Source organism: Dermacentor andersoni, chromosome 11, assembly GCF_023375885.2.
Source record: "Dermacentor andersoni chromosome 11, qqDerAnde1_hic_scaffold, whole genome shotgun sequence".
NCBI classification, from domain to species: Eukaryota; Metazoa; Arthropoda; class Arachnida; order Ixodida; family Ixodidae; genus Dermacentor; species Dermacentor andersoni.
Genome location: NC_092824.1, coordinates 4,578,846 through 4,589,794, shown reverse-complemented (window position 1 = coordinate 4,589,794; position 10,949 = coordinate 4,578,846). Strand labels below are relative to the sequence as shown.

The window sequence follows — 10,949 nt, the reverse complement described above, 5'->3', positions numbered from 1 at the left end:
AAGGCGTAACTCTTGGAGAAAAACTCGCATTGCTTCCGCGGCGAATGCGAAGGAAGCGCGCGCTCCCCTAGAGACCGGCCGTGCTTGCGCCCACGGCCGCCTCGATCACGCGCGCACGGCGGGGCTTGCTCCGGCGGTCCCATTCAGCGCGCACCCCATTGGAGAGGTGTAATCGGAGAAGTTGCCTCGCGCGCCGCGGAGCGGCGCTGTTCTCCCACTCCTGCCGACGGCGCGGCGGCATGGCACATGCTTGGAGAAGCGAATACATCGGAGTCCGACAAGCCCGACAAGATGCATTTCTTCTGTGCGACAGATGGACGCTTGAATTGGCTTGAGGACGAATTCCCGCAGTACCTTGAGAGTCTCCACAGTGCCTGCAAATCAAGTGGAAAAAAATTCCTAAGCCCAGAAACTTACGAGGCACTGCTGCTCACAAGCAAGTCTTCTGTTCTTTGTATTAAGTACTTGCTGGAGAGTGGGTTCTTTTATGTCCTCACGAGAAATCTGTCAAGTGATCCGGTTGAGGTCCTGTTCAGTGCTTTGCGTCAAATGGCGGGTTGCAATGACTGTCTAGACGCTAGAGCTGTCACCTTCGGCCTTGAAAAGTTACTCCGGACTGGCATCCTGTGTGCATCGCAGGCATCAAAGGTTGGAAATGGTCAGAGTGTTATGAGGTAAGCACACAAGTTTTGCTGCAAGGTTAAGTGTATTTCACTGTATATCAAGTTCTTGCGGTTTAATTTCACTTGTTCACTAATGCTAGTCTGTGCTGAACATGCTAGAAAATTTTCTTGGCATTTTTTCCTTCTGATGTCATTTCTGTCGTATTCATTTTTTTGTTCTCCAGCATGTACAGTGCTTCTACATCAACCCAATTGAGCAGAGTTGATCCAGCTGTGCCGAGCGGGACATCTTCAGGACTGGACACATCGAGCATTCCTCAGAACACCTCGGCTAAAACCAGTAGTGCACTACTCAGGTATGCACATCCGCTGCAGCACCATTTATTTGATGTCAGTTGTTCAAAAAGGACGCGCGCTTCCTTTGGTTCTTTTACCTCTGTACACCACATACAGTGGTAACCAACTTCTTGTTCTTGCACTGTTTTGTTTTTCAGCTTGTCTGAACCACCCGATATTGCGGATGATCAAAGCAGTGTGTCAGCAGCAACTAGCGATTTCCTACCTAGGTATGCATAGGCCCCAGCTCCGTTTAAAAAAAATGTGCTTTTCAAGCTAGTGCTGTTTCCCCATGCTTTTGCACCTTTTTCATGCCGGTCACTAATATGTAGTTTCTGTACCGTTTTGTTTTCTAGCATTTCTGAACCACCGAGTTTCGTGGATGATGTCAACAGTTTGCTGGCGCCCTTGAAAGTGATGCCCTGTAAGTAGGCAGACTTCATGTATTGCGCATGCAGTTATAATAGCCTTTCGAGCTTATTACTTTTTCAAGCCGGGATTGGAGCTCCATATTCCTTAATTAGTCCTGATATATGAGCACTTTGTTCTTACCTTTTCTTTTTCAGTGCAGCGGCCGCCTTCAACAGTGGAAACCGCTGCAGTAGCATACGTCGCCGGTTTCGTCGTGAAAGCGATAGAAGAACAAAGGATGTGCAGCGCCTGCCCGAGACTGAATGATTCGGAACCATCAATATCACCAGTGATGGGACTTATTAACCACCGAACTAGAGGGGGTTTGGTGTTCCCAAAGCCCGAGGTTCAATGTTCTTGTAAAAGTAAAGAAGGCCATCGACATCGCAGTGCCACGTATTGGCACAAACGATGTGTGCAAGATCACGGCAATGATTTTGCCGCATCTGGAGAGTTGTCCTCTATTTTATATGCGAGGCAAGAGAAGACCATATGCCTCGGTCACATCGTCAATAGTGGCAAAGAAATTCATAAAGCCCCTCCTATCAAACATTGTTGCTCTTGTTACGGACAGAGTGGCCTATCGCAAAAAATTAAACACTAAGCCGCTCAGTCGAAAGGTTTTGCGCGTTTAAACAGCTCGAGCGCGCGCGAGATGACAACTTTTTATTGTAAATAAATTCCTGCATACACTGACTTTGTTATGCTGGTAATTTTTACCACGAATATAGTCATGATATTCAAGTATACAGACTAATCAGAGCGACAGGACGTTGCCCTCCGCGGCTGTCGACTCATGGTGAGCAGATTCTCTCGTACAGGAGGAACAGTGATGAGCTCGCCTAAGGAATATAAAATTGACAGCTCAGGGTGCAACACGCCTGCCCATTTTCTTCATAGTACAATTGCCATTTTCCTTCCAGGCTGTTTTTTGACCGGTAAAGACGTTCTGACCGAGCTTGTACGTCATGCACAAACGTTCATGAATACACAGGGGAAAAAAATTACTACTGCGTTGCCTCGTGAGACGTGGCACTTCTTTTATAAAGAAGCAATGCCTTTCCATACTTCCATGCTTTCATTGGCCTGCTGCGCCCAAAACCCGCAGATATGATTGTTTTCCGGGGAGCACTCGTTTCGCATGGCATCATGAGTGCCCGCTTCGGGCAACATGCGGCCGCAGCGTCTGGAGCTTAGTAAGAAAATAAATACCTAGCCGCAGGAGTAATTGGTGTTCTTGTGTAAATTTGTATTCATCGCGGTTTTCCGCCACTCTTCATCACGCAATACGTCCAAGGCGCCGCAAATCGCCTCTTGCGAAGCCATAGCAGGGGAGGCGAGGGGTCGGGCACGCGCGCCGCGGTGCGGCGAAAAGAGCGGCCGCGCCACTCTCCGCAATTACGCCCTCTCCGTCCGAATGGAACGGCCGGAGCAAGCCCCGTGCGCGCGTGATCGAGGCGGCCGTGTTGCGCCCAATTTCGTTCAACCGACGGCCGTAGGTGGCGCTTTTATAACCTGTTCGTCTGCTACTCGGTGGGCGGCTGTGCGGCGTTGTAATTAGTATGGCAGCTGTTGTGTTGTGACGAACTGCTTGTCTAGTTGATGATTTTTGCTAACACAGCGACAGTGATGTCACAAGGCTTTGATCGGTCACTTGGCTCCAAAAGTTGACTGCCCGAACCTAAAAAATGTCGGAGTGTGTAGTTCGCTGCTCTCTAATCCGCTCCTATTGCCTTTTTCAAGCAGATTATTATAAATCACATTGTGTATAGAGATCGCAACGTACACAACAGTTTCATTGTAAACATTATAAAATTCGCTTCTGCGCTGTTTAGAAACTTGAAACCACCGTAATGTTCGACGACAGAACGATTACCACTCATTTTAACTCTTAAAAGTTGTCCGTGAATGCGTCGTGAGTTCAAAAAGTGAATTACGCACACAGTTTCACTGCGTACGTATCTTATAGCGTCCTCGATCACCTTGCCCCGGGGTTGCCCCGAAACCAGAATGGTGCGCTTCGCACCGAGGTGGTGGCGCACTGCGGAGGGTCAACATCGAGGACAAAACTGCCCCCCGTGCAGGTGCCTGCATGCAGCGCCACCATGCCCCTGGCGCGCAAAACATGCGCGAACGCGCGCGCGCGCGCACATTTGGTTGTTTACAGGTGCTGAGCATCCGCGGCAAACTCGAACCTTGTCAAACCGCGTGCTCCGGCGTACCCGGCTGCAATCAAACACAAATGGATTTTATAATTAATGGCAAGAGACATCATGTGGCGATGTCTGTGGATGAAATGAACGATGTTCTGGCCAGTAAGTATTCGTTTTTAGCAACGTACGCGCGGGCAGTCGAGCGTACTGTCAGCAACACAGCGCGATGCGCTTCCGCGGCCTGCTCCCAGCAAGTTCTAGTAGCACAAATATGGGAAGCCACATAATTATACGAAATAATTTTTTACGCTTTACAGATCCGACAAAGCTGCATGCGTTGGTAGAGTCGATCACCGGCAGTGCGAACAGCAATGCGAAAGCCGATGGTCCGAGTGCAGTCGCAGGACCATCAGTAATTGCGAGCAGCAGCTTGTCTAGCAGCCCTGGCAAGTATTGCATTTCTTCGAGTTTTTTATAGACGTTCAAGTATATCGCCCACCGAGCACACTAAAGTGCAGGAGAAACGAGACTCGTTACGAAATAAATATAATTGGAATTCTGAAACTATGCATGTCCACTGAAAAAAGGCCCTATTAGAACATTTCTAACTGGAATTACTGGTCAAACACCAGTTGTGTTTTTGCCACCCGTTGAACTCAATCATTTGAGCCCAATCGGTGCTTCCAATTGGAAATAACTTCACCCAATAACACCAATGGCGCACCATCCTATTGGGCCCAAAGGAATACGCAATTGGATTCATGAGCCCAATCAGTTGACCTATTGGGTTCAACTGGCGCCAACAGGGCTCATTATTATTATTTTTTTGACTGGGTATGTTCAGTCGACAGTTAGCTTTCTTTCACATGTATTGCCCTTGCCATCGTCAATTTTGTGGCTATTATTTCTTGGATGGTACTGACAGAGCCATTTGTACATTTATTTACGTGAATGAATTTGTTCTCTCATTACCAGATGCCGATGAAAGAAATGACCAGGACGCGAAGATTTCTCAAACAAGTGAATGGAGTGAAGGGGAAACAAGGGTCCTTCTGGACAAATTTTATGATTACTTGAGCCAAGTGGGCCCGATGAAAAGATTTAAGAACAAGAAGGCCATGTGGGCTGCAATTGCTCTAGATATAGAAGATGAAACAGGACACTTCAAAACTGCAGAGCAGTGCCAGAACAGATTTAAGACCATAAAAAAGAGGCGCTCTGAAGCAAAAAAACACAATGCAACCTCAGGTGCCGAGCCCACAGAAATTCCCTTTGACGACGAATTGGCCAAGATTAAATCCATAGACGACAGTTTTGAACCTGAGCTTTTGCGAGGACCAGGAAGGGTTGAGTATAGATCAGAGAAGCAAAATGACACAGTTCCACCCAAAAGATCAAAACTAAGCATCCCGGAAATGATGTGGAAAATTCATGAAGATAGAGAAAAGCAGCGAGAGCGACGACACAAAGAGAAGGTGGAGCTGTTGAAACACCTGCTGGGGGCACCAAATCAGCCTACAGTAGCAGCGTCTTCCTGGAGTCCGTAGTGTGCGACATCTGTACTTGGTCCTTGGCTAAAAGAACATAAAACTGCCCGGAGGATGAGATACAGAGAATAGGACAAGAAAAATATAGACAAGATGAGTGTGCATTTAGTCTACCTCTTACCTGCGAAGCACGTCATTATGCATTTTACTTACCACCACTTAGGCAAAAGTGGCAATGCTGTGCAATGTGTTGTTGTGATCATCACGTTTTAAATCATATTGTATCCTCCATTTCATTTCTGTTCATAATACTTAATAAATACATTGAACGATACACCTTGTGAGTATTCATGATGTATTTTACTACAACTCACTGCGTCTGGCTCAAGACACATGACAGAGAACCTAAGTAAGGTAAAGAATATTTATTTGTGGATCACTTGTACAAAACAAGCTGCGAGAACAAGGCATGGTAAGGGTATCTTACGAATTGTGGCTTAGCAAAAACGAGAATATGAAAGTGCAGCACATAACCACGAGACTCTTGGCACTGATGCATGGAAATGCAGTGTACAGGTGGCCCTCTCTCAGCCATGCTTGGTCAACAGCAGCAAGTGCAGCTAGCATTAAAATGCAGCGTACACTCTCTCTTGCCTCCCACACTTCTGTGTTATTCTACGTGGTAATTACAAGCAGACAATTTGTTGTAGCCTACTACTTACAAAAAACCTGCCGGCACAATATCTTTGAAAATGATGAAGTCCTTAAATGCTCTAAATATCTGTTTTGACAGCTTCCTTCATTCATCTGTTATCTAAGCAGGACTACTGTTACCACTACGAAAAGCCACCATAATGTAATAAGATATTATATTCAATTGCCTGCATTATTCTCGTGCTGCATGCTGATATCAATAATGTAAAATTTGCCACTAGAAAATAATAATATGAACCTGCAATGAACCCTCATTTTTCTTACGGCCACGAAAGCGGTTGGAAGACATTATGAAGCTAAACCGAAAAAATAGATGAACAGCCAGATTCAGTACTAAATAGTCGTGGCTCACTGAATGGTCTGAAGGTACCGTACAATTTGCTTCCGTTTCTTTTCTCCTAGCTGCTTCAGTACTTTTTCTGTTTTTGAGTCTACAGAAGCTAGCATTTCAATCGGGTTTGGCCTGCTGGCATTTGTGGTACCCACATCCTCATAGTCAAGGCCACTGTCCCCTCCTTCAATGCACATGTTGTGGAGTACGCAGCATGTAAGAATGAACAATGTGGCCTTCTTCACTGTCCAGAATTCCAAGTACAAAAGTTGCCTGAAACGTCCTTTCAGCAAGCCAAAAGCATTTTCAATGCGTACTCGTGTTTGGCTCAAGCGCAAGTTATATTTTACACATTCAGGGGTCAGGGAACCATAGCCCCTGAATGGTGTCAGGAGATATTCTCGGAGTGGATAGGCAGCATCACCAAGCAGATGATACTTGCCTTCACAAACTCCTGGCAGTTTATCTAAAGCAAAACTGCGCTTGAATGTGTCAGCGTCGTGCATCTTGCCTGTGGGACCAAGGAACACATCCACAAACTTGCGATCAGCAGTGCAAATTGCCTGAACGCCGTATGACTTCTTGTCATGCCTGTTTGTATATGTTGAGGCAATCTTCCCGGCTGGACACCTCGTTTCTATGTATGTCCCGTCAATACATCCCAAGACATTTGGAAAACCTGAAATCTGAAGCCAGTGAAACATTAATGGGTTTTGAATTTACATTCCCAGTTACTTTCTTTAGCATGCTGAAATACCAATATTAACTATATTTAAATACACAATATGCGAAAAAATGCTGCTAAAATGTGTGGGAAGAACTACAATATGGCCAGTCATACAGGGAGAGAAAATTAACGCTGGGTAAATGCCTTACCTGTGATTACAGTATGCACAGGTAGTGCTCACCAGAGAATAAAAGCAGTGGGTGACTAAAAAGTGAACACGGCGAGACAGTTGCCATAAAAAGTGTCAGCCTGAGGATGGATTAGAATTAAAAGCATGCAGGGCAAAGGAGGGATTAAACCTTGCACTTAAAATACAATTCCTTCATATTATTCCTTTCTTTCATATATTCTCAATTCGACTTCATATGCAGTCCCCAACAGACACGTAGAGCATTTGTCAAAATTTAAGAGCCCAAGGCAGGGTTTGTTTGTAAGCCATGTTCTTAATGGTAGCGCATTTGTGAAAGAGGAGAGAACTAGGGCCTCTCTCACCGAGATTTCGAATGCTGCGGGATGCATAACAAGCAGCAAACAGCGGTCCAGAAACAAACTCCTCTGGATTCTAATATTTAAAAAAAGGTTTAAATAAACAACTGCCCCATAAAAGCATTTATGACAACACCGTCGCCTTACTTCTTCGAACTCGGCGCTGGCTGCTCTTTTTTTTTCAGGCGTGTCTGGGAAGCGCACCACATCCGCGCTGATGCTGTCCAAGAAGCCCGCCACATGTTCGATGATTCCATTCACAGTGCTCTCCGCCATTCCAAACATGACGGCGACGGCTCGCTCGGTAGTCTTATTTCCTGCAAACCTGACGAAGTAAACAACTTGTCACGAATGCAGGTGCCTGACTAAAATTATTTAGAAACAAACAGGGACAAACAACTCACCAAAGAAACGAAAGAACGTGCTCCTCAGCCGATTTTTGCGCATGTGGACCTCCATGATGCTTTGGATAAAAACTGGAGTTCTCGTAATCCGCAATCAGACGGTAGCAGGCGCTTCTGCTTACCCGGAAATGCTTTCGGAACTGCAAGTAAACGACACAACACATCACATGGCGGTGGCATTGCACAATGCTTTGGCAGCAGTAAACAAATGCAAATAGACAGGCTCCTTACTCCGGTGTCGTCGAGGCGCCTGACGACCCGTTCAACGAACCTGTCCACTTTCGGCCGCTCTTCACCACATTGTTTTTGGACGAGGTCGATCAGCATGTCGTCTTCGCTGTCAGACGAACTTGAAAAAAGCTCATCGATTGCGGCAACTAGCAGCGCTTTCTTTCTCATTGGCGACATCTCCACTAGCAAGGTCGGTCAACTCCGTTGCAACCGCAGCGATGCCGCAGCTATCGGAACAGAGCGCCCGCGGTAGTGCAGTCGGCATGCGCGCGCGCGCGTCGCGCGTCCCGCAGTGCTTGCTGGGATTGCACCCCGGCGCACCGCCAATTTTCTCGGTGCGAGACGGGGCAACAAAAAACTGCTCCAACAGGGTGCGCTTCCGGTGATCGAGGATGGTCGGTGCGCACCGGTGCGGTTGATCGAGGATAAAAGTGCGCACCAAGGCGCCCCGGTGCGCACCGGTGCGGGTGATCGAGGACGCTATTAAGCACCACCGTTATGCTGCCGCCGTACCACGCAGAAAAGCTAGCTTTACAGTTTGAAAAGAGTTCCGTGACACGATTTAAGGCCTGCAGTGCAGCACGTTTTTAAGCACTGGGATCGCTTTTGCAAGCTTTCTACTGAGCTAGACATCCAACCACATTAAAAACAAGATATGCTCGCGTACCTTTCCTTGAAACAGAATCGATCAACCTATTGCACATATCGGGCGGAGGAAGCTTACTCGTGAATACTTTTACTATACTTTTACCAGACCATCTGTATTTCACTGCGGCACACATCAGTACATCCTAACGTCATCTACAACATTAGGCTATCTGTAATCAACTAAAAAAAGCTAGATTATCCTATGAATCTTTCAAAACAATTTTCCAGTCTCTTACGGAGGCTAGGAAAAGGAAATTAATGCCGTCGATCTAGCACAGCTGCCACCTATGCTCGTTGTTTACATTTCTTGCACCGCCCCTGCTTTTCTAATTTCACTATTCAAACGCAAAGCATTCGCAAAATATGTTTTCTTTTGTATATTTGTGAATTTATTCGTTTACCACCAATACAAGCGCTTTGTGCCTGCCGAAATGGCAGCACGAGCGCTGAACCAATGCCTCCTTTACTAGTAAAGGAGGCATTGGCTGAACACATCGCAGAAGCAGACGACAGCGAACAGGTCATAACTAGCGCCACTCTGCTCGTACGTTCTTTCCCTAGCGGCAAAAGGTGTGAACTAGACCAGGCGTGCTGGAGGAGGGAGATCTGTGCAGGTCTGGAGTTCAATAGGTCGTGGCTTTGAGCATAGAGTTTCTCACTATAACAACTAGAGGGAAATGTGGCGCCACCGTCTATGGGAGTTTCTTAAGGGCGCACCGTGCCGTCATGGGAATGACGGTATATGTGTCTGCGAGGCTCGTGTTGGCTTGTGTTGTACGAGGCTTCGTCTAAAACGTGGATATGGCTACACAAATAACGCGTTCTCAAAGTAAAATCTTCATAAAATGTTTCCATTCACGCATATTACATCTTTACTCACCTACAATACATGACCAAGCGAAGAAAAGCAAGGTTAGACGACAAACTGTTTCAAAGCGATCGCGAACCTTGTCGTCTGTCCTCCAACTTTAGCGGCCCGCTGATACTTTTTACGGATCATATAATCGTACACGCAATAACACGTTCTCATAGTTAAACAAAACATGTTTTTGCATAATAATAAAACCAAAACAGCTTTTTCCGTGCTGTTTTAGTAGAAAATGAATCATTGTTACAGACGGAACGGTTCTTGCCAAGCGCATCTTCAAGGTGTCCTGTCTCTCCGAGAACGATGCCAATCCGAAGTCACAACATACCGGCATTCCCATGCATACCACAGCGCAGCAGCGCCAGATTTCCCTCTAGGTAATGTAGTGAGAAACTCTATGGCTTTGAGCTTGCTTCTGTTTTTGATTTGCTGATTTTTAGCCTTTAAATAATAAATGGGTAGTTTTCTTTTTTTTTTTTACTCTATCTCTTTTTTCGTGTGCGCGGGTGTGTTTCGTGCATGTTTTCGTGTATATTTGTTTTTGCAGGATAGAGCGTCCTTTTGCGCCACGCGCTTCAGCCCGTGCAACCGGGTGGGACGTAAGTCTTTATAGCCTTAAAATAGCAGCTTGGAAGTGGCAAGACTAATAGCTATTAGGGGTTTTACTGTGTGTGCTTTGGTATCGGGAATATTGCTTTGGTATCGGGAATATTGCTTTGGTAGGGAAGTGATAGCGTGGTCGCGTCGTCGAACACGTGCGAAAACGTGTCATAACTCAAGCCTGTGCAGCATTGATTGCTTTTAAAACAATGTTAAGAATTGAGGCTTTCCAGGATGAGCTTCTCAAACCGGTCAAAAGAGCTCGAAAAATGAGCTAAATATGGAGCGTGATGCACGGGAGGTAGTGGCAAAAATGAATTCAAGCAGCTGAGGAAAACCTGAGCAGGGCTGCTATTGTGAACGAGAATGGTCGTGACAATGGAATGCAGTCCCCCGACGTAACAGGAGAGGGAGTGTAAGCAAAGCACGTTGAATGCCTGCCACGTGGCGAGGGTGTAAGATTTGTCGGGCGATCCCACCGCTGGCATACAGTTGTGGGAGTTGTCGGACGATCTCGCCGCTGCCACCATTTGTAAGGGTTGAAGGTCGTAGAGAGGAACTTGGGAGGAACTAGGTGAACACGGTTTATTTGCAGTATTTACAATTTAAATAAGTGATACATTTACAGTCTAGCGTGACTCCCAAACGGAGCCCGCAAAACGAAGCATACGAGCACACAGCTCACGAGTGCGAGCACAGAGCACGACGACGAGCACACTGTAGCAGCGAGAAACAGCTGCTTATAAACACTCCGTTCGACGTCATCGTAGACGACACGCCTTTTTGGAGGAGGAGGGCTCACACACACACGTACGCACTTTCACTGCCCCCCCTCCGAGGGCAGACGACCTTCGCAGCACTCGGAGCTGACCTTCGCAACGCGGCCGTCGTGGTGTCCATTGTCCTGCGTCCCCGTAGCCAGGTGGTCAC

General features: G+C 46.7%; 2 protein-coding genes across 3 annotated transcripts; one reads left to right on the top strand and one right to left on the bottom strand.

Annotated features, from left to right (window-relative positions):
* Positions 1 to 296: 296 nt before the first annotated feature.
* On the top strand, positions 297 to 2,066 carry LOC129381463 (uncharacterized). 2 transcript variants are annotated; one of them, XM_055064346.2, is made up of 4 exons: positions 297 to 674; positions 848 to 979; positions 1,118 to 1,189; positions 1,316 to 2,066. In XM_055064346.2, the coding sequence occupies exons 1-4, from the start codon at positions 550 to 552 to the stop codon at positions 1,389 to 1,391; spliced, it is 405 nt and encodes a 134-aa protein (XP_054920321.1). In that variant the 5' UTR covers positions 297 to 549; the 3' UTR covers positions 1,392 to 2,066. The 2 variants fall into 2 exon arrangements, 1 of the variants encoding a protein (XP_054920321.1); XR_011890973.1 differs by lacking the exon at positions 297 to 674 and having other exon boundaries at positions 683 to 979; positions 1,316 to 1,383; positions 1,526 to 2,066.
* Positions 2,067 to 5,420: 3,354 nt separating this feature from the next.
* Positions 5,421 to 8,382, bottom strand: LOC126530872 (putative nuclease HARBI1). The gene is made up of 4 exons (XM_050178176.3): positions 7,904 to 8,382; positions 7,673 to 7,812; positions 7,416 to 7,593; positions 5,421 to 6,741 (listed from the first exon to the last, which is right to left on the bottom strand). The coding sequence occupies exons 1-4, from the start codon at positions 8,078 to 8,080 to the stop codon at positions 6,073 to 6,075; spliced, it is 1,164 nt and encodes a 387-aa protein (XP_050034133.3). The 5' UTR covers positions 8,081 to 8,382; the 3' UTR covers positions 5,421 to 6,072.
* Between the last annotated feature and the right edge of the window lie 2,567 nt (positions 8,383 to 10,949).

Coding starts and splice junctions, on each gene's coding strand:
- LOC129381463 (XM_055064346.2), top strand. CDS start 550: ATGGCGGGTTGCAATGACTGTCTAGACGCTAGAGCTGTCACCTTCGGC. Junction 675..847: donor AATGGTCAGAGTGTTATGAG/GTAAGCACACAA, acceptor TTTGTTCTCCAG/CATGTACAGTGCTTCTACAT. Junction 1,190..1,315: donor ACTAGCGATTTCCTACCTAG/GTATGCATAGGC, acceptor TTTGTTTTCTAG/CATTTCTGAACCACCGAGTT.
- LOC126530872 (XM_050178176.3), bottom strand. CDS start 8,080: ATGTCGCCAATGAGAAAGAAAGCGCTGCTAGTTGCCGCAATCGATGAG. Junction 7,594..7,672: donor CACGTTCTTTCGTTTCTTTG/GTGAGTTGTTTG, acceptor TTACTTCGTCAG/GTTTGCAGGAAATAAGACTA. Junction 6,742..7,415: donor CCAGCGCCGAGTTCGAAGAA/GTAAGGCGACGG, acceptor CACTGGCTTCAG/ATTTCAGGTTTTCCAAATGT.